Genomic DNA, 26790 nt, shown 5'->3' with positions numbered 1-26790 from the left:
TATAGCTTATAATATTATTTAAAACTGATATCTTCGGCATTTGGTTGAAATTTGAAAACTACCCCTAAATTATTGCTTACTTCATGCGCTTCGTCGTTGCAAATATTCTCATGATTGTTTTGTTGATCTTGTTTTTGATCGTGCAAAAGCTTTTTCGGTAATTCGATTCACTTTATTGACAGTTTTGTGTGTGTTTTTTTCTGTCGTTTCCTTCCCACAGGACATGGGCTGCTTAGGTAGTAAAGACCGCCTGTCCAAGGAGGACATGGACTTTCTCAAATCGCACACCCGATACGATGAGTCCACAATCAAGGAATGGTACAAAGGCTTCAAGGTAAGTGTGGGTGCTGTTGACTTTGACGTAATGAAGGAGCGACATTTCGTGGATCGTCCACTATTTGCGCCCGATACGCGCGGCCAAATGTCTTTCACTTTCCAACTGAGTGTTTTGGCTTTCCCTTGCTTCCTGGGCGGTCACGGTCGACCACGTCCAATTTCCAGATAACTGGAACGTTTGAGCTTCAAATTTAGCCCAACGGGCACGACACTCGGCGACAGATCAAAGTCGGTCTTGTCTGGTAATCGCTGCCTGTTTTGCTTGTGTCATGGGCTTCATACTCGGCAGTCGGCAGCCGCCGCCCGGTAAATAGTCGCGTTTTGATGGATTTCATTTGGGTTTTTATTGTGCCTGAGTGCCAGATGAAACGAACGGCGGTCCACCGTAATGTTCCACCGGTCGTCGTCGTCCAGTGTCGGTGTAATTGAATTTAGCGTAGAAAGCGGAAAGGTTTTTCATCAAAAGCGAAGCATCCTGTCAGCACGTGCGTCCCGTGGAAGCGGAACAAATTTCCTTCAGATGTCTCGATTTTGATCGGAAATTGAGTAAATGAGCGGCAGCTGTTGTGCCATCGCAAGAAACGTGATGGGTTTTTTTGTTGGAAGATATTCGTGTATTGAAAAGTCGAATCGAATTCTAATTAGCCATTTGAAAGCCTGTTGGAGCAGCGAGTTGATATTATCTTGGAATTAAATACAACAGATAAACCCCTTTTTCTGAGGGACGTTTTGTGTGCTCCGACAAAGCACAACCCTGCGACATCATTGTACTATTTACCGCCAGCGGCCTAAGCTCGGCATCCTAACCTCATAATTAATTTCGAGCACCATCTTTTACGGAAGGCACACAGCTCCGCGATGCGAGCGATAAATGTCTAATCCTTCCGATATCACTTAATTGAAACCATAAATCAAATTACACACCACGACGCTAATGCCATCGGTAGCTAACATCGTCGAGCGGTTTGCTCTTTTGTACGCACGTGAGGCGGCCATCATTCGCATACAACGCACCCCGGGAGCCCAAGCGCAGATCTCGTTGCAAACGCGGTGCGCTATTTCGGTTCCCTGTCACGGTTTTCACATCCTATTAGCTATCCCACCGGTGCAAGACGATGTGACGATAGTAGACGGCTAGAGCGCTCCATTCCATGGCAAACATAATCAGCTACAATCAAACCCCTAGCTGTAACGGAAGCCCGGTGGGAGGCTTCCACCTAAGATGCAACTACCCTTATTCAATTAACAAAGTTCCCTATCCCGGTAACTACCGGATGGATGGTAACACACGCCTGCATATTAAGCTTGATATGGTGAGGTGCATTCGTTGATGCACCCCCCAGTCAGGTTGCACAGTGAAGCTGATGATCTCGTGCAAACAGAAGCGCACTGTTCATTATTATTCCCACTAACGCATTCCCGGTAAAGCTCATGCGGGTGCGTACGGGTGGCAGCAGAAGGGGAGGGGAGGAAAAATGCATTGTGTTAAGCAAAGTTTGCTCTTATGGTGAAAAGTTTCCCTCTTTTCATGTCGACATGAAAAGGAGGAAGAAATAAGAGAAAAAAAACGAAAGAAAGCAGCACGATAAAGCAGCGATCTCTCCTTCCCTATACCGTCCGGTGCCGTGACCAGGATATATATATATAAGCGCACTGTGTGGTAGGAAATGATTTGAACTGTTTTACGATTCACGAACGAGTGAAACTTTCCCATCGCGCCGTGTGTCGGTGGCAGTGAATGTTATGGTGCTTTTTAAGACACTTTTTGCTTTTTTGTGTTCCATCGCTTTTCCTGCAGCCCCGGTATTTGCTTCCGCAATGAACTTCAGCTGAAAGCTAAGCAAACGGTTTGCTTCGATGGGGAGGAAACCAACTGTGGATGGCATTTATTTTGTCTTCATGTTTCGCCGCTGCATCAAAACCGGTGCCGGTTCATATCCACTCACACGGCTTCCATTTTTATGCATGTTGGTGTGTGTGTGTTTTTTTTTTCTCAAGGATTTGAGGACTCCTTATTCCATTTCATCTACCACCAAGAGGGTAAGCGTTTGGATGTGTGTTTGGTGCCAATTGCGTTGCGCAGATGTGTGAATGGGTTGTGAGGTTAGCGAATGGCAGAAGAACTTTAGCATCGTTTCACATTCAGCCGTGTGCTGGCAGGTTTCTTTGAGAGCCCTCTGGCTCGTTTCGTAGAAAACTCACCCCCTCTTCCATATCACCCCCACTTCCATTCCATTTCCAGCACGAGCTTTGAGCTCTCGGGGCAAGTTTTTCATACCAGCTCTCGTTAAGGCTCCGCGTACACGCGGCTTACGGGCGTGAAAGGTGAAAGAAAAATTGTAATGGAATTTCGATGAAAAGAAAAATCTCAGCCCAACACTCGTGCGGGAGCGTGCAAGATGTGTGTGTGGGGAGGCTTTTTCAGTAGTTAAAAGTTTTGCCATTCGCTGTGTAACGCGATGGAAGAAAGGCACACAAGGGAAGCTTTTTATCACGTAGTGTGTGCAACGAGTTTTGTTGCTGAGTTTTTACTGTTTTACTTTCGCACTGTATTACCGCATGTTTTATGAAGAGAAGATTATGTTATATTTATTTTAAGCTCATGTGAACCGATGTTCATGCACATTGCCAAATGCTTGTGGTTTATTGTGGTTAGGTGTACTTATTAAAGGTGCCCTTTTTGCGCAACGGTTCTGCCGGCTGGAAAATGAACTATGATGTAATCGGCTTTAAGTGGGTTTGGTTTTTTAAAATTGGTTCCCAACTGGGAAGAATGCCAACACACAAGCACAATCGAGCCTCCGCTTTCAATCGCTTTGGTGATTTACGTTTTTTTTGTGTGTTGTGCTTTTGCTTCTAATAGCTAACAAAAAAAGGGAGCAGAGTGTACCATCCGATCGGCAAGGAACGATACGCCCGGGCACTTTCCCCCGGTCCGGTGTGTACTGATGGTGATTAAATTTTCACATTTCCCGAACGATGCCTGGCTGCTTTTGGCCCACTGTCGGCTGTCGGTTGTGTCTTATCTGGTCGGAGGTTCATTGCGATGATGAAAAGGATATCGAACACCGCTGTGAAGTGTGCGTGAGAGAGCCGGGCCGGAAGAGAGCAAACGCGCGGATAATGGATGGCCAACTGTTGAGCTGCCGGAGTTTGAGCTTCCGGCGGCACCGGGCCCGTACACTGTTCAATAATGAAAATTTAATTTCACACCCGCTCGCTCGCCTTAGCCGTGCCGTTTGCGTGCTCCCTTTGCTTGTCCCATTTGACCCTAAGGCGGGCGACCCAAGTACGGTTGACGATTGGATTTGAGTGTCTGCAAATCATGGCTGCATCCTGATGATCTATGCAAACGCAGCGCCTAGCCTTATGCGGTGCAGCAACGAAACGCTATCGATGAAAGGTCTCTTTAATGTGTGCGTGTCGTCAGTGTGAGAGAAAAAAGTTCTTTGTTTGGTCTTTCATTAGGCATCCTTTCGGAAACAAATGTTTGGTAAAAGATGCTAAATGAATTGTCGCTCGTGCATAATATATGACGATGGAATTAAATAATTTAATACTTCAAGTTTTCCAAAGCCTTCTCCCCAAAAAAAGGGGTATACAGGGCAGGGCAGGGTGAGACCGGATATGAGAATGTGTTCTGCTCCAAAACGACGTACGAAGCTTCGGTCGCGCCAGGCTTAGGCCGGGGACAGTGGATGTAATTTCGGATCAATTTAGCTAATCCGTTAATCCACTAGGCTTTCGTATGTTGAGCGGGAAATTGACCAGCTTAGGCAAAACGAAACTTCAATGAATGAAGCTCTGCCTTGCTTGCAGTTAGATTACGGCAGGAAGTGTTTCACTGCTTGTCAGTTATTGTAAAATTATGTAACACTTAACCCCGGACCGGGACCACTGTGTTTGCTTGTGACAGCGAAAACATTGTTTGTCCAACAAATGTCCTATGCTCGAAATTCCTAACCTTAACCAAAAACGCCAACTAATGTTATAAAAACACAGTTAGCTGGTCCAGCGGGGGAGGGGTCATCGCGGTCAGGCAGGGTGCGAAATGAAAGTGTGTATAAAAAGCATTAAACGTAATTTGATATCCTAATATCAACGGGGACCACCACCGGCTTGTTGCGCTTACTAACTGCGTCCGGCACGACCCGGCACGTGGTAAAGTAAAGCGTGTGCATTAGGCAAAACAAAAAACACTAAACATCCTTTTTATTTGTTTTGTTTTGTTTTGTTTTGTTTTGTTGGTGTCCACTGTGGTGTCCATAATACACCGGCTTCGTTATTCGCGTTCGCGCTGCGGTTGCGTTCTGATCCTGGCCCGAGCTTTAATCCCAGCTCGACCAGCGTTAGTGACATTGATACTCGGTCACTAACACATCCGTGGCAAGCCCATGGGAAGGATAACCGGACGGTTTACTTTATTTAGCCCAAGATGGGTTCATATTACGGTAGGCTAATTAAGAAGTGCCTCTCTACTGTCTCCCCGCCGGAGAGACAAAGAGCGAGCCGACTAATTATAGCCGATTGTGGGACGACGGTATCATTGGGTATTTATCTACGGGGCTGGTGGGGGTATCCGTAACCGTACCGTCTCGTGGTCTGGTGTGCTGGTTCGAAAGGTTCAAAATGGGCACCGAACCGTAAGATCATAATTTTCCAACGCAGCAGTTGTCTAATGATAGCCGGCTGGATGTGATGAATATTGCTTTCGGATGCTTAAATTAGGTGCTTAAAAAATGGCTACGCCTCGATAGAGGTATATTCTCTTTGCTTGGTGTGGTGCTTGGAGGTGCCAAGGTTATGAACATAACCTAGAAAAACCAATTTAGCATCGAGAAAATCGAGCTTTTGATATAGATGCGAATTGAAAGTCCCTTATATTGAGGGCACATTTGCGTAAGGATCTGTCGCCCATCGCTGCTTGAAACATAAATTACGCATAAAACAAAATATGCAACGTGCATTAACATAACATGTACCAATCACGATTTATGGCACATGTTTTTTCATAAATGGGGTTTGCACAGTCCAATCCTGTTTCGGGGCAGTGATTATTTCATGCTCACTGCCAATGACAAATGGGAAGTGATAACAAAATGGCGTATTTTTTTCGCCTTCCACAACCGGTAGAGCAACATTATCACGGCTTATTGATAAATCCAATCATTTCCAAGTGTGACGTACGGTTCTGGCGGTTTGCTTGTTTGTGTAATGCACCGCAACAGTACACGCGTCGGTGCGCCCGGTTAAACCTCAAACATTGTTCAACAGGAATAATTTATCGGTTAGACAGAACATGATTGCTGTACGCACAACACACACACACACCCGGTACCCTTCCCGGACTCTTCCTTCCCGGGTGGGAAGCATGCTCCTTTGGCCACAAACCGATTGTGCTGTGGATGTAAGGTCAAACCATCACACAACTCGGTTCAAAGCCGAACAGAATCAGAGTTCCAGTCGACTGTGTCCTTTCACAAATGGATCTTCAGCAGCATATCCTTACTGTGCGGGGCTTTCAAGTTTCAAGGACACTACGCTTACATTAATCCTGTGTAAAATTTCAATTGTGCATTGTTGTGGATAAGCGTTCACCCAACCTACGCAACACCTAAGACAGGATTTTATAGTGGACGGAAATTAGATTCCATTACGATCCCACACCGGGACGAAATGTGTCCCGGGCCCGCAACCGACCGTTGTGGACCGTCCGTATGCCGGCACGTACGGCTTGTACTTTGTGGTGCATACCGTGCTGCTAATATATGCCGATTGCTGTTCTCGGCTTTGTTCCGACAACGGCGATAACTCAAGACACCTCATCTTGCTGGTTAAAACATTGATGTTTTGTGTGGCTCTCTGGGCAGCACCCAGGCACAAGATAATTCCGGTTTGTTAAATAGTTGTGGGAAATGTTGCATAATCGAAATGACACACTCAACTTGAGGCGTCCTCAACCAATGTCAATCAGTGAAATGTCTCACCTGCTGGAGCCTGCTGGCTCTCTGGAACCGTCTTTGGACAAGTGTCTTGAACAATGTCTCCGCTGTTTCTTCCACCCTTCTGGTCTTCGTCCTCGTGTGGTTCCACAAATCATAACTGTGGCATGGCATGGGACAAAGAGAGAGCTGCTGGGTGGGCACCGAGGGGTTTAGTGGTTGCCATACGCTATTAGCTTTATTTAATTTACATCACACATTTTACGCCACTGTCCGCGCTCACACCCACCAGCCACCCTGTGAAGTTCAGGACGGTCCACATCCGGAACGAAGTCATGAAGTGAAAACAATGAGGATCATAAACGTCAAAGCTTCTTCCCTCTGTTGGCTGGGTGTGAAATCCGGCCTACATCTAGTGACTCTCCCGGTGGCCGGTATAGCCGAAGCCCAACCGAAGGCAAACTTTATCCTGCCGCGCTGCGTCCGCTCGGGATGCAGTAAAATAAGAGGACGGCTTCAATCGAGGATTGTTTTTCAGCCAACTTTCCGTTTGCTGTTCTGCCTGTTCCGACGGCAGTGACGAAGCGTGGCGGCGGATAGAGAATATCTGGAAGTTGCGATGATGTTGCCGACGAACATGGAACTAAACAACGGAACCGTTTGTTGAAAAGCAGGAAATGTGCATAGTTTTATACCATCACGGGTACCAGCCGGTGATGGTTCCGGAAATGTACGGGGTTTTGCTCAGTGCGGAGGAACAAAGCCTCCGGGTACTGGTGTGGGCCCGAATTGAAGGCCTGCGGAACTTTCCCATACACATTTTCATTTGGGGTTTTATACTTATTTCGAAATTCAATTTATGTGACAGCAAACTATCAGGACTGCTTTGCCGGTGCTGGAATGAATGGAGCAGATGGAAATGCTTCCCCCCAGAAAAGCCATGCTGTGTACCGAATGATGTTGCACAACGGATAACATCGGTTGGATCAATCCATATTTCCATCCGTAAAGGTGCTTTCCATTAGATTTTGTAGCTTTAATAGATTAAGACTGTTCTTTATAATTCTTAAATTCGTTAAATTCTTAAGTAAAATAAACTAATTATAAAATGAATAAAATAAATTTAACAGGATATCAGGATAATTTAATTGTTAGAAGTATTTTTTTTTCAAATTTTGCAATATTTCTTTAAAGTAATCTACTAATGACCGAAATCATACTCTAACCTAGCTTCGATCAGCAGCTCAACAAATGTCAAACCATTTTGTTAGTTGGACTGAATCAGGTTATGCCATGTTTTCCGTGTGCTAAAAATGTAAACAAACATTTTTTAATTAAAACAACCAAAAAAGGATTATTTTAATTACCAGCTTTATGTATTATTTCTAGCTTATTAAATTTAAAGTTAAATTACTAAACTTTCATCGATTTTTTTCTCTAATTGTGGTTCTGCCAGAATGATCCCTTATGTCATTCTGTATGTCAAAATGCTATGACGTTTACGGATTTGTTCGAAATGATGCTGCTCGGTACCAGGATTACGTGACAGATACAGGCTGAAAGCTTAAACTTTCTAATTTATAGTATGATCTGCCCTAATATTAGGCTATTTAGGAGGTTTTGATTCGTATACTAAATAATAGATTCGTACTATATTGCACTAAGGCTTCAACATCAGTCATTGATGAAATATACTGCGCTTTAAGCTGTTCTTCCGTCAATTCTATCAACGGGTTTTTGGTTGGATAAAACGAAGTTTATGCTTCGGAACATCCTTTTTACCAATTAAAATGCTTGTATACATCAAATTGTACATCTCAGCCTTTAAAGTGGAAAATCAAGATGGCAGCGCTACCTCTTGAAAATGCGGCGAATAGCACCGTCTCCTTTCGTCTATTTTGAACTTTCTTCGGTCACCTTAAAACTTTTAGCTCCCGTTTGCACCGTGTCGTTGGACAAGAAATTTTAATTAACAAATTCAATCACCCCTTCTCACCCCCTTTGTGTGCCCCCGTTGCCTTTTCCGTGAGGTTGAGTGGCCTACCAGCTTTGCTTTCTTAACCTATATTTAAAACAAAACCTTCATCAAAATGCAAGGCAGCACCAACACTACCGTCGAAAGGCGGGAGGAAAAAAAACACACCATGCTTCTTAAAAAAACTAGTTAGAGGTAGTTGACAAAACTCCCCCAAAAAAAAAAATCAATACACCGGAAGAAAAAGCCAAAATGCATGACTTTCTTCACGATGAGTTCTTTGGTGTTTTTGTATTTTTTTTCTTCTTCTTCCCTCACCGAACACGGCGGGAAAATGTTTTCACAATGGTTGGTGTTCGTCCCGAACAAAAAAAAAATCTCGTCTCCCAATCAATGGCCGATCCGTTCCGTAGGGTCGCCCTTTTTGAGTGGGCATGAATCGATACCGCATGCGGCAAAAAAAAGGTTCGTTCTCCATGTTGGTGCGCTGATGATGATGATGATTCGATTGTCGATCGAAATTTTCTTGAAGAAAAATCGTTGACTTCTTAACGATATTTTTATACAACGTTGCTCCCAGAAGGTTGCTATTCTTTCGAATTGTGTGTACGTACGTACATCTACGCCCAGCGCTGCTTAACGTTTTCCCTATTAGAGCTTTCGTTCGCCAAAAATAGTGAACAGTGATATCGAAGTAAATTCAAAGCATGAATTTATTGTTCATAGAAGATCCACGAACAGGCACCGCAAACTGCTTGGCAAAATGGCAAACGCGAATTCATGATGCCGCATGATGAATAGACTGAAAAGCTCTCGCGCGTACCTTATTCACCTTATTCAATGAAGTGCGGTGAACGCTAAGAGAGCCATTTGGCTGGCACTGCAGCGGAGAGTGGCGTGGTTCTTGATAAATAAAATTAGAATAAAATCGATACGAACCAAATTGTGCTGTGCCGACAGAGAGAGAGAGAGAGAGAGAGAGAGAGAGAGAAGAGAGGTCGAGGTTTAGTTTTCTTTTTACACCCACTCACGCAACGGCGTCACGTCGCTTGTTTTGTAAGGCGTGCGGGGGAAAAAAAAAGCTCCCATCACACCTATAGACGACGCGACAAGTGTGCGTTGCCCGGGTGGTTTGTTGTACCAGCCGTTTGTTGAGCACCTTTACAAATGACGTTGAAAAGCCCTCCCCCTCCTCCTGCTGGTGACGTGTGGGCAAATATTTTCCCATCGAAATGTTGCACGACCGAGGGGGAACACGACGTTTTTCTCTGCGCCGCACCTGTAGCGTGGCGAGCGGTGAGCTAAACCGTCAGCAAGCATTGATGAGCTGGAGCATAACAAAAAAAAACCAACCATTAAGGTGAATCATGTTTTAGAACCGGGAAAGAACATCCCCAACAAGGGGGAGGCAAAAGGTTGGCGCTGCTGGTTGTTAATTGATTTATATTTAATATGAATCATTATGTCGGTCCCATTCTTTCGACTTCGAGCTTTGTGTTACACAGTTTATTCGGCTCTGTTGCCGTTTGCTGCTGTTAAAGAAGTGTTTTCCAGTCAGCAGCAGGTGGTATTTCATCAATCAATCTTTGCTGTGGCGAGTGTGCGTGTGGTGGATGAAAAATGTACAGCAAAAAAAAAACCGAAACATAAACATAAAAACAGCACAACCGGAAGGATTGCGTTCCGCTTTGCCATCAAACGGTTAGGCGTGACGCGGCGGGAAGGAAAATTGAAAAAACTCCGCAGTGGAGTGTGGTGGTGTGTGTGTGTGTGAATACTTTTTATATTCTTTATAGCTTAAAGTTGACGTGATTGATGTAGCTCCAGGACCTCATCGCTGCGGTAAGTGATGAGGGTTTGATTGCAATTTGGATCCCGCGGTTAGATCAGTGGGAAGAAGTAATGAAACGTGTAATTTATACGTAAATAATTAATGTCGTCGGTTTATCGTCGGTCTTATACATTTAGGTCTTGTATTGCAGTTGCAGTTGTATAGAAAAATTGTTCTTGAACTGACTTAATTTAGCGCTGTTGGCATGGGTAAGTTTGTCATGCGTGCCATCTTACATCCCATACCGTCTAGCATGTGTGTGAATTTCCCCAGTATACTCGACTATGAATTTTTCACACATTTCCCACGCTACGCAGAGAGGTGGGGACCACGTTGACAGGATGAGAATAGGTAGACCAAAGTTGCCTTACAACTCGCCTCGTTGCCCCCAAAACTAACAGCAGTTAGTCCTGTTTTGATTGATGGTCCCGTCATGAGTGTACACGCGTTGGTTGTACACCGAAGGTGATTCATGGTTGGTATTGTTTTTTTTTGTGTTCTTTTATTTGCTGATATGTGTATCGAGGTTGTTGGACCCGATTCTGTTAACATCCGCTGCCACCTTTGTTTATGTACGCGCCTATCAAATTCGAGCGGCCATTTTGTTTTAGTTTAAGGCACAAGAATGACTTCTTGCGCGCATTATTGTGCGTGTGCGCGTTTACAATCGGCACGGGAAAGCTAGAAGGTCAACAAGCAAATTGTGTGAAAATGTGTCCAGGGGGCGGGGGGTGGAATTTTCCCCCCAAGTGGGGTTAGGGGAAACAGGGAGCGCACAGTAAGACATATGTAAGGGGAGAGGGTAATGGTTGAGCTTTATTGAGCACTTGAATAAATGGTAACATGATTGCTACATTTGCAATTCATTACACATTACAATGCACTTACAGTGAATGGGATTGCATAAACATGGGATGTTTTATTTCAACAAATATCTTCCTTGCTATTCCTTGCTAGACACAGTGATTCTTGCTACCTTAACACACGACTTCTCTGTAGAAAAAGAGACAAACGAGCATTAAAAATGTATTTTTGCCCTATGAAATGTAATATGTAAGTCATTTTGTTAGGCGGTTTGCATACTTTACGGCTGATATTGTGGCTAGTTGCGATAAATGCACTTTGCAAACAAATCATGCCACAGTAAATGGGCTTAATGTAGTCAAATTACTTGAAAAGCAAATAGGAAGGATGAAGTTAGGATAATTTGCAATTAAGCGACGACGAGTTTAAAATATGACTTTCATCAGTTCGTCCATACACCTAGACGCACGTTTCGTTTGGCGACGACCGTGTTTGCGATTAAAAGTTCAAAGCCGACCCCATCAACAGGAAACATTAAAAGTTCGCGTATACACGGCAATAACGTCGGCTTTGCTCGTCAGAAAACTTCGGCCACAAAACTAACCTTCTGTCGCAGCGTCTTGCCCTGCCATAATTACTACGCGGAGTTTATTTCGCGGAGGTTAAGCTTACATTTCCCCCATCGCGCCAAATTGGCCCGGTTTGTGTCCGCTCCTGACGTGTGCATTGATTTATTGTGACATTAAGGTTGAAGATAATTGCCGCCCCGGCGGTGTGCCCGGAGTTGGGCTCGCTTCGGCTGGGCGCAAATATTACATTCCACTGCACTAGACGTTCGTCCCATTTTCGTTATGGCCTTTTGCTTCTTCTGCGACGCTGGGTTGCCTGGTTCAAATTTGCCTCAAGCGGGTTTTTCCAGAATCCCGCATCCAGCATGAAAGCGGGAAACTATGAAAGTTTTGCCATGCACAACGTGTTTATCAACCCGCCGCCTTGCGCCTTGTGTACCAAGGCGAATGCGTTGTTGTCTGTGTCTAAGCCCGGTGGCGTTGCAAAACCTCACATGGGTGTTGTTGCCATTTTTCCCGTAACCCCCTTTCCCTTTAACAACTGTGGCGCTGCATCGGTCGAGATGGAAGGGAAAACTTTAAAGCACAGCCAGCCGAAAAACACATTCTTCTCGCAAGCGCAAACGAAAGCTTGCTTATTGTGTCCTTTACGCTCGGCAGGAAATTCAAGCGTTGTGGGAGATTGCACAAAATTTTCTTTAAATTTTCTACCACCACGCACTGTGTGTGTAGCAACATCTTCTGCCGCCCGGGAGTTGTTGTGAAAATGTTATTTTAACTGTTAAACTTTCTGACTACCCTGGCATCTTGCTGTCGCTTCGGCAGTATAATTTCCCTGCCTTCTGTTTTCATTTGTGGTTTGCACCAGTGACATTCCGCTCGTCTTCCTTGCGCAGCGAAAGTTTTCCACCGGCAGTAGGAAAATGGGCACGCTACGCCTTCGCACACAAACCACGAAAACCATTTTGCTCGCAGTTAAAACACTGCCATCATCATGCCCCCTTTTTCTTCTCGAGAGCGGGGGCATACAATAACACAACGCGTTTAATGCTACATTTACATACCTTCCGCGCAAGGCGAAGGACACAGAGCAAGCGCGAAAATCCGTTCTTCCGTACTAAATTGGAGGTTATAAAATTGGTTGTTTTTCGCGGAACTTGATGTGCTGTTTTTTTTTTTCATTGTTTTTTGTTGTTTTGAGAACAAATTTTGCCCCACCCGTTACGGAACGAACTTGCGAACGTGCTTTGGTTGTGGGAAAAGCTTCGAACAGCCGTTACAAAACAATAATGACTGTCTTATTATGCACCGGGTCCTGAAATGAACTAGTTTTTAAAGTGTCTCTGTTTTTTCTTCTCTTCCTTTCTCTCTCTCTCTCCTTTACAGCAAGATTGTCCAAACGGCAAGCTAACGCCAGCGAAGTTTGTAGATATGTACAAAATGTTCTTCCCGTCGGGCAATGCAGAAGAGTTTTGCGATCATGTCTTTCGAACGTTCGATATGGATAAGAATGGTTATATCGATTTTAAGGTAAGTTTTTAAGCAATTTATTATATATATTAATTTATTTCAAGGAATAAGCTTTTTGTTTGGTGTATTTGTTTGATTTAGTTGAATTACTCGTCTTGGTTTTCTTTACATGACGCCTAAAAGTATGCAATGCATGTGTTTCGAGTGTGCTAACGAATGTCAATTGGTAATTGCGATTGCATACTGCCAGGCGTTTAGGAGTAGTTTTGCAATTTGCTTCATTCAGAAATCGAATGTAATTGCTTTTGTTGCAATGTTGCTAATTAAGCCATCAAATTCATTAGCAAAAATGTATTAAATTCAATCTTTATTACATCTTTTATCAGTGTTTATACATTGTTTAATTTTTATGAATTAGCAAAGCACCATAAAACCTAAGGTGTAAAAGACTGAAAAAGCACACCAGCCGGTCGTTAATGGCACAATTTCGATACATCAAAACAACATTCATTTGCCCGATGGTACCCGTGTGGTGCATCGTGTGGAAATACGTAGCATATGATCCGGAAAGTTTAACGACTGGTTCCACCAGTATGCAGTCCGTTTGCCTTTTCAAAGTGCAATAAAAAATGGTTACATAGTACGAAATGGCTCGCAAAGTTCGCTATTCAAAAAGGCGGTAGGTACGATCCGACCAGCGTCTTTAAGGGCCATTTTCGCCTCCTGTCGCAGCAGCTTTTCTCCGTCTCTCGCCGACCATTATTCGGATGGTTCGTTACCCCCTCCCACTACGGCACTTCGATCGCTATAAAACGGCAGATCCGTTTTCTCGTGCCACCATGTGTGGCAGGATAATAAAACCTAGACACTCTCCGTTGTTGCCGTGCTGCTTAAAGGCGCCAGGTGATCGGCATCGGTTCCCATTCCGTCTTCGATCTTGTTACCGGGTTTTTGGGTCGAATGAACATCCTCCTCCTGCCACCATAACGGCCATCTGCTGTGCTACTGCATTCAAAAATCCATTTTTGCTCCACCACCGGATGGCAAACGCGGTGCCGTCGTTGTGAATGTTTAAAATATAAAAAAGCGACATAAAAGCGTACGATGAAACTGCGACCGGTATGAAATGTTTCACTTCCGTGTGGCGTGGATCCCAGCAGCGCGCACATCATTAAATCCACCCGCGCATCGCGCATCACACAGCGCGTCCACTGGAATGGGTTTGGCCCGGTCCACCGTACACCAAAAAAGAGAAAAAAAAAAAACGCCCGGAAATGGGTCGAAAAATTGTGAATTCCATCGTTTCACGTGTAATGATTTTTAATTGCCTGGTTTTGATACCAAAGCAGAGTTCGCGCTTTGTTCCGGGAGCGGTCCCGTTTTTATTTGCTTTCACTTCAACTTCCGCTTGACCGGTTGCGTGTTTGTATGCGGACGACGATATGCGCAAATCAAAGGGAAGCAAACATGAGTAACGTAGAGTTTTATCGTTGTGTTTTTTTTTTCGTGGGAGCACACGTTCACATTTGAAATCTGATTGAACTTTTGCTGTGGAATTTGTTTTTCCTTATTTTATGGTGCAGTGAATTTTACATTGCATCGTGCATCGTGCTCTTCTGCCTTAGAAGGAAGGAATGAGTTTTTATTATTTACCGTATTGATGTCGTGTGCTTTGCAAGGAAACGGATCTGCAGTTTTGAACATTAATTCATGAAATATCTTCTGTGTTTTTTTTTTGTGTTGGGTTATATACTTCATTTCCTTCGCGAATATTGCGCGCGAAAAAAAAGCTTAATGTGTTTTTTTTTGTGTTCCTCATCTCGCTCTTTTTGTCGATGATCACGGTAGCGTACCTTCCCCGGTCACGTTGATTAATGACATCCATCAAAATGACGGCTCGAATGAAGTCCGTAAAAAAGGCGATAACCCGCAACGCGGTGCGCAATTGGGCCGAATGTACCTAAAGTGAGATATATTTCGAAATTCATCAACTCGGTGCTATCGGCGCACCTTCAAAAAAGCACCTGGAACCAGTGGTACGATCGGTGGTGTAAAAATTGTGCAAACTCAACACGACGATGGTGGGTGAAAATTGAGCAGCAAAAGCCTTGATAACTGGATTTTGCTCCTAATAATATCGTGAGCCTTTACAGGGGTTTCGTGTGTACGTGGGCAGTGAAAAATTTCCGAGGAAAGTCACAGTTACGCTTCGCCGTTTGTCATTATTCATAATCGGTTTAGAGATTGTTTCCTGTTTTTTTCTTTTTTTGGTTTGTTTGGGTCCTCCTGATGGTTTTCCTCAAAATGGAACACTCACGGTTGGTTGTGTTGCTGCAACCGTTTTGTTAAATATCAGACCGAGCGAACCGGGTGGTGTGGTGTGTATGGAAAATGGGTCAACCTGTCAAGGTGCGAAATGCAATCAAAGTTTATGCGACACTTTGGCTCGTTAGCAAACGCTGGCCAGGCGAAAAAGGGATTTCATTTTCAGGGTGCTCTGCTTCACCAAGCGACACGGTTTAGCGAAGTGTCGGTGGGCATTTTTTCCCCTTCTGCAGCGCTCTGCATGATGGAGGCTCGCTGATGAATGGGGAAAACGGATTGAAGTATGTCACAAAGTAAGTTTGTTTAGGAATAAGTTCAAACTACCCATACCTTCATGCAGCACGAAAAGTTCGGTCCTTAGTTGAGTTGACTGGCAGTACTTACACAGCCGGTTATATGTCTACCGCATTTTTGAAAGCTGTATAACACATATTCGTACGTGAAACGTTGATGAATAAAACGTTCAATGCCAGAACAAAAAAAAACTACTATGATGACCAACGAAAAAAAAAATTCCCCCCCCCGAAACGATATTATATGCGCCATTGCTCCGAAAAGCGTGTCAGGATTGCAACTCACTTACCATCCATTTTGGCTGTCAACTGCACCGAGCCGAGGGTGACGATTTTCACACAAAGCCAAAACCGTGACACTTTCATGTGGTGTGGACAAATTGAGACTCACGAGCCTGCGGAACGGTCCGAAAAGGTGGAACAAAAAAAAATAGCATTTTCTGTCACGTTTTTTTTTTTGCCTAACAGTGCGAGCTATTGGATTGCAGTGCCCGGGTTCGTCTTTACCCCCTGGTAGCCATTAATTTGTCACACTGTGGCCGTTGAATGAACATTCATGTCATGAGGTGTTTTTTTTCTCTCTTTCTGCCATCGGCTGTCATTTGATCGTACAGTTTGGCTAGTGCGGTTTTGGATTCTGCGGTTTCCAACAGATTGCTTGAAATTTAAAATTTTATTAAAAAAGTAACTATAAAGTCACATTTGCGTGGATTTTTTTGCGAAAAAAGACAGCCAAACTGCAGAAAATGCAATTACGTAATGCAAACTAAATAACTTTAGGCGCATTGCTATGCAAATTGCATATCTTGAGGCGAATTCAAGAGTTGTGGTTGTGGTACAATTTTATAAAAGTTATCACTCACAGTGATATTCAAGATCCTTTTTTCTGGGAATGAAAAGAAATACCGGACAGGCTGATTCATTCAGGCACATATCAAGAGCGTTATCCTTTGTCCTTAAAAGTAAAACAGTGGATCGGTGTATTGAAAAGTTTCACAGTTTGCTAAGAATTTTATAATCCTTATACATTATTCCACTGCTCCCGGTGTACCTTTCACACGAAATTATTTTTCGGTTTCGGTCCTTCCAGTGAGATGGTTCGACGACTTTCCGTTGGTGTGAGTCTGTTTAGCCGGCGGAAAATTTCCAAAAGGATTCCTTCCCATTTCTCCGAATCTGGACGTACCAGTGATTATGGCTGAGGATAAAGTTTCCTCACCGCAACACATTCTTAACCAACGACAAACACTCCGAAACACACACAAAAATACACACTTACACAAACGAGCAGTTATGGGAAACCTCAACCGAAAGGATTGAGGTCCTTTAGGGAGGCCGGAAAGGCAAGACTTTGAAACGCTGTGGCGAGAATGTAAGGCAAACGCAAGAATAAAGTCAAATGAAAGAGAAACAAACCTCAGCCTGGTTTGTTGTGGCGGCGCAGGATGGTATAGCGAAAGTGAAAGTGGCTTTTCACTCTCGCAAAGCGCAACGGTACGGAACGGGGGTCCCAAATCCGGATGGCTTCGTGACACCCCCGACCACAGGCGGGTGTGGTGGGGGAAGAATCGTTCACCGAGCGAACCGGCAACCAACCGACCAAGCTAATCTTGCCGCCGAGCTTTTCTCAAGGCTAAGTTTAATTAATTTTGTGGTCGCCTGCAACACAACAATAATAATTCATTCCATTTTCCACCGTTGAACGCGCGCCGCGCTTGCTTGGCCGTTAGTGGATGAAGTTGCTCCGAGTAGTCCCGTCGGTGGGAGCACCATTTTCATTAGAAGTTTAATTGCGAAGGACTTGGTTTGCAGGGCGATAGAAAAAATGGTTCTGTGCAAAAGGCGAAGTCGTTCTGTTGATTCGACATTTCGCCCACCAGAGATGTGAATCGTTATTATGAAGTAATGGTGTTGCTTAAGGGAGTTTTCTCCCTGTTCTTTTTTTAAGGTTCCCGTACCGTCCTTGTAATGACAACCTTCCTGGACGGAATAAAAAATCCCCAAAGATACCATGAGTAATATTCTACCAGAAAAAAAGCCCTGGAGATAGTAGACGGAAGATAGGTTTAAAATGGATTTGGGTTGATGGCAACAGTACCCCGATGTATTAGGTTGCTTTGGGGGGATATTTGGATATTGAAAGCTTACGCACCCAATTCCTAGGATCAACAACTTTTTCGCACACATCCACCCATACATACGCATAACATGTCACCCGATCAAGACAACAATCAATCTTGTTCGTGAGGGTCATAGTAGGCTTTTCCTCTGCACCTGTTCGCCCGGGATACTCACACGGGAGAAACGAACCCGCACGCGTAAACACGCTTCGCAATGAAGAAGGAGCAAAAAAAAAATGGCTACCATTGGGCGACCCTTCGGTGATGCCTATCGTCACCGATCTCGCCCAGCGCTGTCAACGTTGAAAATTGGCTTTCAAAGGGAGGAAAATTTCCGCGCACACATCCGCCACGCACTCCACAACCGGCGATGCGCTCATCATGTTAAGTAAGGGACACATAGGACGGCTTTATTGCTTCACTGCGTTCCCTTCATCTGTAATATGTCTGTGTGTTTTTTTGTTGTTTCCCTACTGTGTGTACCGCTGGTACTTTTCCACTATACCCGGGACACCGGGATTGGTGAGTTGCAAAAGGTCGACAAACACGGCGGGAAGTCGGCAAATTTATTCCACCAAAACGGCAGGAGCCGGCATCTTTATGCAATAAAGGATGAATTATTGATCGTTTTTGGTAGAATGTTTCAATTAGCTGCATGTAATGTGGTGGGATTTGCCGTCACGAGGGGCTTTTTTTTGCTCCTTCCGAACAGTTAATCTTCTGGAAAGTGATTTAAATTGAGCAAAGGCTGCCGGAATTTTAATCGAGGTTAGCAAGACTTATTGTTGGTTATAGAGTTGCAGTAGGCAGTGCGTGTTTCATTCGTACATTTGACAAGAGACGCTGTCAAAGTGACATCTGACGACAAAGTGACGCGCGACAAAGATAATTTTCATCATTTTTCTGGTGTGGTGTGTATGTAATAGTTGGGTAAATAGTTTATTCGTGTTTGATGGCCATTGCGCTACGAAGTTCACAGGTCTTCTCCTTTTTTATAAATCAACCTTCCAGAACTGTCCAATCCAATCCTTAGAAGAAAAATGTATAGAAGGAAAAGGCTAAGTGAATATTTTGATGTAAAGTATTGAAAATAAGAGTGACAGTTACAACAGGTCCTTTTCGCTCTCCCGCATTTCATATCCTTCAATTAGAAGTCATTTGTTCGCCTTAAATCACCGGTTGACGTACCGTGCTTTTGTGGCATTATTAAGCGGCCCAAAAGTATTGCACGCCCCAAACTCCAGCGCTAAACGCGGCTCCAAAGTGTTCTCCATCAGCGCATGAACAATTTCGCCCGAAAAATGTCTTAACCGTGTTTAGCTTTCCCCTAACGAAATGTACGAAAAAATGCTTCCCAAGCATCCGTTGCTTGGCAGCTTTCCACCTTTGCGGGGCCGTTAGGGGGCCGTTCCCACGTCACTCTAATTCCGGCTCAGCTCGTTCAGTGTGCGGCACGATAATGTGGCTTTTAGAGACACATCGATCAAAAAGCCATAATTTTAAAGATAACAGCGAGAGAGAGAGAGAGAGCTACCGCTTTGCTTCCGCGGTGAATTCCGCGATGTCCGTCGGGTTGCTTCCCTTGCGTTCGACGCAAACCGACGCACTTTGCCAAGTGCTTTGACACAAAACCCGGGCGCTAAAGCCGCCACGGTTTTGTGCGAACCGTGTCTGTTTCGCCAAGCACATCAAAGGGAAATTTTATGATCCGTGCGTCGGGAGAGAACGTCGGGGTTTCTTTGTGCGCCGTTCCTTTCAGCGTTCCGTTGTTTGGTTCCAAATTTCTCCAAGCGGCGGGAGGACGGTTGTGTTGTTTTTCGGTCTTCTTAACGTCAACCCGCTGCCAAACGAGACATCGACATCGCGTCGGGTAGACGACAAAACACCGAAGAAGGAGCAACCTTTTCCCTACCCCTAGCCCACGGCCACGGTTTTCCCCATTTTGAACGAGAACACCACCATGGCAGCGCAAATTTATTTTCACAACCAAAAACAGAAAAAAAACACGAGGATGGGCTTTTAATTTATTCAATTCAGCGAAAGATATGATGGGCCGGTGGGAACCGATGACGATAACTCGCAGGGACAACGCTGCTTAAAAATGAAAGGCACGTGCCGCCCGTTGCTCCCCATGCTCCATTTGCGAAATGCGCGCCGCCTTTGCGAAGCATTAAATGCTTCAAATGCTGTGGGTGAATGCCGTGGTTGTCCGTCCGGTGAAGAGGCCGAAGGGCAGCATGGAGCATGCGGATAACTGATTTGCGGAGACGGCCCCGCGGAGCAGAAATGTTGTAAATTATTTCCCAGATCTATGAGTTCTTGAGTGAGGTGCTTGGGATCTCCCTTCTCTCTAGATTGAACCCCGAAGTGCTGCGATATTGCCCGCACTAAAGGAGCATTATTCGACAAGAATTGTGTTACTGTCTTACCCACCCCATTCAGCTGCTCACAGTAACTCTCGCATGCCCGTCGCATTATTCTGGAATGTATCTCAGCTCCGCAAAAGGATGTCTTCTTTGCCTGTAGCTAGAGAGACAGCCGGTAAAACAAATGATTCACGGCTGAATGGATGAGTGCTTGCGGCCGGTGGTTCGCCCTCGCACGGGTCCTCGTGTTCCACGGTATGTCCCAGCGAGGAGGTTCATATTTCTTGACGCAAATTTTGCACAAATTATAATGACAAATGGGGGCTTGTAGCTACCGCGCGTGTACAATAAACGTAGCGATTACATCGGTTATCGGGTAAAATGTGGAATCGATTATGTTTCGTGGTCGCCGGGCCGAAACGAAAGACATCCGTTGGTTAAAGTTTATTATTTATGAGGATATTATTATTTTTAACTGTTTTTTTTTGTGTCTCCAGGAGGGAAAATTCGACAAATTTTGGTGGAACATGGTGGCAACAGCAGGTTCAATGTTTAATCCATCGGCATTTACTACACCCGCTAGGAGCTTTGTTGCGAAGATTAACATACGAACCGAAATCCGATATTTTTGCAAACGATTGCCATTGACACCGGTGAGCCCGCACCCAACACCCGGAGTGCTGCTTCACTAAACAGGTCTCGCAACTGTCGCAACTTACTCGGACGGAAACTTTTGCACACCGCACGGGCTAAAGTTTAACAAGTTGTCGCTAGTTTGTTAATAGTTTGGCCGTAATCTTCAGTCCACACCTCCGACATAATCATACCGCTTTAGTGGGGCACAAAACCTCGGCTCGAAATGTACACAGTACATTTGCCACGAATGGAAAACACTTATCGAACACACAACGTCGTGAACAACACGGCACCGATGGAGAGATTTGTTTTGCTCTTGTTGTGGAATTGAACGAGAACTTTTGCCATTTGCTCGGCCAACTTTCCTTCCCAACGCGCGTAATATTCTCCTGCGTTCCATGAAGCCGTGGGCCCATCGATGCGAGAACCATTTTATAAAGATGGGGCTGACGGGTAAAGTAAACGTATTTCTTTTCCTTTTTGGTCTTGGACCGCAACGCAACGTGTAGCGTCGTAAAGCTGCGGCTAGTCGAAGACCGCATGCAATATCGCGGGTACTGCCTTTTTCCCTCCGGGCCATGTCGAGGGCCACTTTATGCTCGCATGCCTAGTGTGCGTCACCCACACTGTGCCCCACCGCTGTCGTCGTCGTCGTCGCCCGGGGTCGGCATCTTAGATTAGGAAAGTTTTATTGCTTTTCGATAAGCTGCGATCGTGTGTGTGTGTGTGTGGGGGGGGGGGGGGACCCATTTCGGCGGGAATGGATTGTGTGACTGGGTGGCGAAGAAACTAATATCCTTGGAAAACCCGGAAGAAGGAAAGGTTTGCCTGCCGTCACCTTGATGCGGGCACCTCTCTCCCCCCCGTGTCGCAAAAAGACGTTCCATTTCCCGAACCGTTGATTGCGATGGTTCACCCTCCGGCTCCACCGCCAACTTCGTCACTCACGGTACTGAAATTCACCTGAGGCAACCGTGGACCCCCATGGAAGACAATATTGTTTTAATGGACAAGTAACGGCGGGCGGCACATTGCGGTGCGGCTCATAAATATAGATCACGCATCCGATAGCACAGTATCGAGCACATGATCAAGGATGGGAATGCTGTGGAGCTGGTCTGTTCCGTTTGGTTGTAGAATTATCTATGCTGCGGTGGCTCAAGGACAGTGGCAGTGGCAGGCCCAATAAGACATTTCCAGTATCCTAATGGCATTTTGCCTCACCGTCGTTTAGCACCACCTTCACCTGTCACAATGTGGGTTCATCCACGAAGCAACTACATTCCCCTGGTGTGCAGCTAGTCGTGGTGGAAGGTAGCTTAAAGTAACAAAGGCTAGGTCTGGTTAAGCTCAAGATTGAGCCTGTTGGAAATATCCTAATTTAAAGACACCCCTCTGCTCGTACATTAAAATCATAAGCTATTTATGTTATGAAAGTTGCATAATTTTAGGCGCTTTACAAAATGTTGCACACCGGGTACTTGTAGATATTTTTAAATTAGTTACTGGGTTTACACAGCAAAACGGTCATCGTAAATCCACTCGACTCAACAGTCGTCATCATCATTAATTTTTTCCACTGTAAATCCAACAATTGGGCAGATCATACCATAAGTTCAAGCTTTCAGCCTGAATCTGTCAAATATTTCAGGTACTGGGCTGTATCATTCTGACAAATTTGTAAAGGACATAGCATTTTGACATACAGAATGTCATAAGGGATCATTCTTTCGGAACCACAATGGAAGAAGAATCGATAAAGGTTTAGAAGATTACCTTTAGATTCATTTCATTTAAAACACACTATAAGGCCGGTTATTAATAATAATAATAAATCTGTTTAAATAATCCTATTTCATTGTTTTCATTAAAAAAATGTTTGTTTATATTTTTGTCATACGGCACAAACATGGCCTAAGCTGGTTCAGACCAGCAAGTAAAATGCTTTGTTTTGGCATTTGTAGAGCAGCTGACAGAGGCGTTCATTAGGCCACAATCTAATCCTTTTTTCCAAGCCCTAATGCCTAACTTGGCCTTAGCCTAATGCCTAACTTGCCCTCTCTGGAACAATCCACATGGTTTTTATAAAACTAGTCTTGTAATTGAAATTAAGAAAAATAAGTTTAAAATACATGTTTTTATTTTATTCAGCGCAATCATGCAAAGAGTAACTAGTGCATTATTTTCTCATTCGTTTTGAATTATCTAGTATATTTATGTTTGTTGAAGTTTCAAGTTTGCTGAAAAATAATGCAAAAGCAAATTTTGTAATATTATTTTTCATAAGGTGTTTGATCAAGTAGGCCAATAAGGTATTTAAGGAGACCGACTCAAAGTTGTAATCGCCATTGTTGGATTTATACTGCCGAATTGTGGGTTCGCGATGACAAAGTGATCGACGATGGCTTTGTAAACCCTGTAATTATTAATCTTAAATGTTTGGTACAAGAGTTTACCAGAAAGTTTTGACATTCATTCTTTGCTATCCTGAACACCCTGTATCTGTGGCAAGACTGAGTAATTGAGATTGTTGCACTTGAAGGTGATGAACTGTGCCAAACGTTTCTGACTGAGCAAACATTGAGCGATACACAGCGTACCGTGTTCCACCATGACAGTATTTAAATCAAGACTTTGAAATGTTCGAAAAAGGACCCAAAAATGAAGATGTTTCCATACGTCGTGTATGGAGCCAAGTTGTGTGCTTACACGATCCACGGTCCACGAATTTCCCTTTCTGGATGTTCGGATAAGCACACACCCCGTACCGGTGACATACCAGCTCTCCAAGCTCCAGGCCCCGGGGCGATCCCCAAAAAAGCTCACGGAAATCTCCGGCACCTGACAAAGAAAAACATGAACATGAGATTTCGTACGAGAGAGACCCAAGGGAGAAGGAGCGAGCAAATGTTGGAGGTTTTTAGTCGGTGCGAAAATGAAATCAGAATCGTGCGGATTTTCATCGCCGGCGGGCAGGTCGAGACCCAACCCCGGCTGTGTGTGTGTGTGTGTGGTTTTGTGTGCGTTTCGCATTACGATGAAATAACGGCCCGGGCTGCTGTTGTAGATATCGTTCCCCGGGCTGGGTTGATGTTTTTGACGATCCTTACACGCGCACTCCAATAGCGGGTGCTTAGAGAGAACGGGGAGAAGGAGGTCAGGGGACCACAGTGCCGGTGGGAAAGAGAGTTAAAATCGACGTTTTCCACCGGGAGCAGGGTTTTGCAGGGGTTTTTTTGGGAAGTGGATTTAACGCTCACAGCCCGTGGTTAATGGCATGCGTGAATGAAGTGTTTAAGCTGTGAATGGTTTTGGTGCTTGGCAACTCAATTTTTGGGACAGATAGAGAGCGATCGATATATATATTAAATGGTGGCGTGTGCTGTCGTCCTTTTTTTCATTCCCATTCCGAGTGCTTTTGTTTGTTGTTGATTTTATAGCCACACACAAACACAGGCGCACACTGTGCATCCTCAACGAAGCGAATGTTGCTGCTGTGCTGTATAATATTTTCCACCAGGAGGAAAGGCTTGCAAGAAAAAGGGCTAAAAGCACAAAAAAACGGGGGTTTTTCCAACACGGTTAAGAAACTGATTCAAAATCGAATATTATACAAAGGAAACATTTTGTTTGTAACAAATCTTAACCGAGCGTGCCTTGAAGATACATACCAACACGCACACATACACAAGCATGAAGCTTCGTAAGGATGGCTGTGCCTGCTATGTTTTCTATACTGCAACTTTTCCTATTGTGTTCCCGAAGAGCCTGTGGACAAATAATAACAAGCGAGTAGAACAGAACAAAATATAAATATGAAAAAAAGACAAGCGAAACCACTTTCCCTCTTGGTTCTTGGTTTTGTCCCACACATGTAGTAGGAGCCGAGTGGCCAACGAAAGCGAAAGAAAGCTGGTGCTGGAGTGGTAGGACAAAAGAAAACAAATGCTCTGGTTTACAGAATTGTCTAGCAGTGTCTGTGGTGTGCGGAGGTCGGTGGAGCATAGGAGCCCGTTTTTGTAACACTCCTCACAAATGGGACCTTTTTTAACCGAGAGTTGGTACTCCGTTGGTGCCGCATGGAACGAGCGTCGGTTGTCGGCTGCCTTGGCAGGCCAGGCAGGACCCATGGGGTTCGTGTGTATGCAAATGCTGTAACAACTCGACGCTAATAAGCATCTTTTCCCGCAGTTTGTTGTCCTTTGGTGTGATGTTGCACATGCCTTTCGGGGGGGTGGCGCTTTGAAAACAGAGCTGTTGTGTGTCGCTCCGTTCCGGGGTATCGTGTTCCACTTCTTGGAAACTTGGAAACCGTACTCCAAAATTCACTCGCAAACTAGTATGACGCGCGCGCAACGTTCGGGCTCCCATGCAGAAGAATGTCCTCTTAAGCATGTTTGTTATCCGTCCGCGTGTGGTGGGGGTCGTGTTTTTGTTTTCGCGTACCAGCAGCTCATTCTTGGCGAGCTGCTTGATCTTTCGGCTTTTTCTCTGTGCCACGATTACGGCCGTGTTGTGCCGTTGGAGCGGCAACTGGTGTGCGGCTTTCGTTGAAGAATTGCATGCCTGCGGGCAGAAAGACAAAACACTGCTATCCCACCACTTCCCCACCGGTCACCGGTGGAGGGATATGTTCGTTTTTTCCTCCCCCCCCCCCCCCCCCACCCCACGGGCATTCATTTGTCAGCATCAATAAGCTGCGGACGTGCTACAATAGCCGTGACCTCGACACCAGCAAACACACACGCCGTCAAGAAGGGGGTTACTCTCAGCGCCAGCAGAAGACGATTCGTAGTTTTTGACATATAGGTTACGGTTACGATCGTAAAACGTATTTCCACCGTTTACATAATAGCTGCAAGTGGATCACGAAATCATGAACCCCGTTCGAAATGGGTTCCCGCATTCATCATCGAGCACAGTACGAATGCATTACCCCACGATCATCATCGCTGTTGGACGGCGAGGTACGTTGGAAATGTAATATCTTCTTCTAAGTGTCTTCTGGAATGTATCTCTGCAGTAAGCGGCACCGGGCTGCTTCGATGCAGCGTAACGATATTTGAGAAAAATGTGTTTCGTCCTAAGACCCGGCTAGAACGAGCTCGTTTGAGACGAAATTGACTTTTTGAAGACCTTCTACCACCACTAGCGCAACCGTCCACCATTGCATTGCTGTAGGACATAAATGCTTCGGGAGGAAACCAAAATTGAGTAAATAAACCAACCAAGCAGTGGATGAGCATGGGCAATGCTGTTAGTTCCGTGGCTGCAGGATAGAATATAATATCCCAGTTTGAAACACCGTCCCGGCGGTGTACCGTATGTCTGGGCAATTTTTATGCATATTTTGCTACAACCTCCTCGTAAAGTAATCTTAAGCCGGTAACTAGCAGGATATTGGATGAAAAATTTCAAACCCTCTCCCCCTGCTTCCAGTTCTTCCCCAGTGCGCTTACCAATCTGCTATAGTTCAGGAACTCGAGAGGCAGCGTGTTCAGAATGCAACTCCACTGTGTCTGGACGGGAATTTTCAGAATTCAAACGTAAATATCCATAACCCGGTACCGGCTGATAGTTCGTAGACACAGCGAGTTCGTAGAGAGAGAGCACGAGAACTCACTGGAAGATGATTCGTGATGATGCTGTGTCGAACTTTGCCCTTGTCCCACACACCATCCGCTGTGTCATTTTGTACACAATCCTATGGGTTTTTTTTAGTGTTGTTGTTGGTGCCATGTATATCCTCCTCTAAGCTAAAGTATGAAGTTGGATGGAATATTCATGGGATGGAAAATGTGAATGTTAAATATGCAACGTGCAACTCGTCGTCGTCCCGTTGGATTCCTCTGTTCCTTTCCTCGTGCGTTCGGGAGTGGCAGTAGCAGCAGCAAACACAATGGCAGAATTGCATGCGCCAGATTCCGGATTCCGTGCTGTTGTGCATATGTTTTTCCGATGCATGTATTGTATGTACTGTTATCAAATAATACACCTGATGTCTTCAAATCCAGTGTGGCAAATAATTTAAATCTGTGTACGATCCGTTTTTCTTTGTGGTTGTGGTTGTTGTTGAAGATCTCTCGAATGGAGTGATTCTTCAATATGCAGAATGCTATCCGA

General features: G+C 44.8%; 2 protein-coding genes across 3 annotated transcripts in view; both read left to right on the top strand.

Moving 5' to 3' along the window:
• LOC128304050 (neurocalcin homolog) overlaps positions 1-26790 on the top strand; it is a 114416-nt gene that overhangs the window by 57128 nt on the left and 30498 nt on the right. The window lies entirely within an intron of this gene.
• LOC128304051 (neuronal calcium sensor 2) overlaps positions 218-26790 on the top strand; it is a 37560-nt gene continuing 10987 nt past the window's right edge. Inside the window, exons 1-2 of the mRNA XM_053041175.1 lie at positions 218-334; positions 12844-12987. Of these exons, the coding sequence (XP_052897135.1) occupies positions 224-334; positions 12844-12987 (255 nt within the window). The 5' untranslated portion in view covers positions 218-223. The remainder of the gene's footprint in view (positions 335-12843; positions 12988-26790) is intronic.

Source organism: Anopheles moucheti, chromosome 3 (genome assembly GCF_943734755.1).
Source record: "Anopheles moucheti chromosome 3, idAnoMoucSN_F20_07, whole genome shotgun sequence".
Classification (NCBI taxonomy): domain Eukaryota; kingdom Metazoa; phylum Arthropoda; class Insecta; order Diptera; family Culicidae; genus Anopheles; species Anopheles moucheti.
Note: the sequence above shows the minus strand (reverse complement) of the source record. Positions and strands in the feature narration are given on the sequence as shown.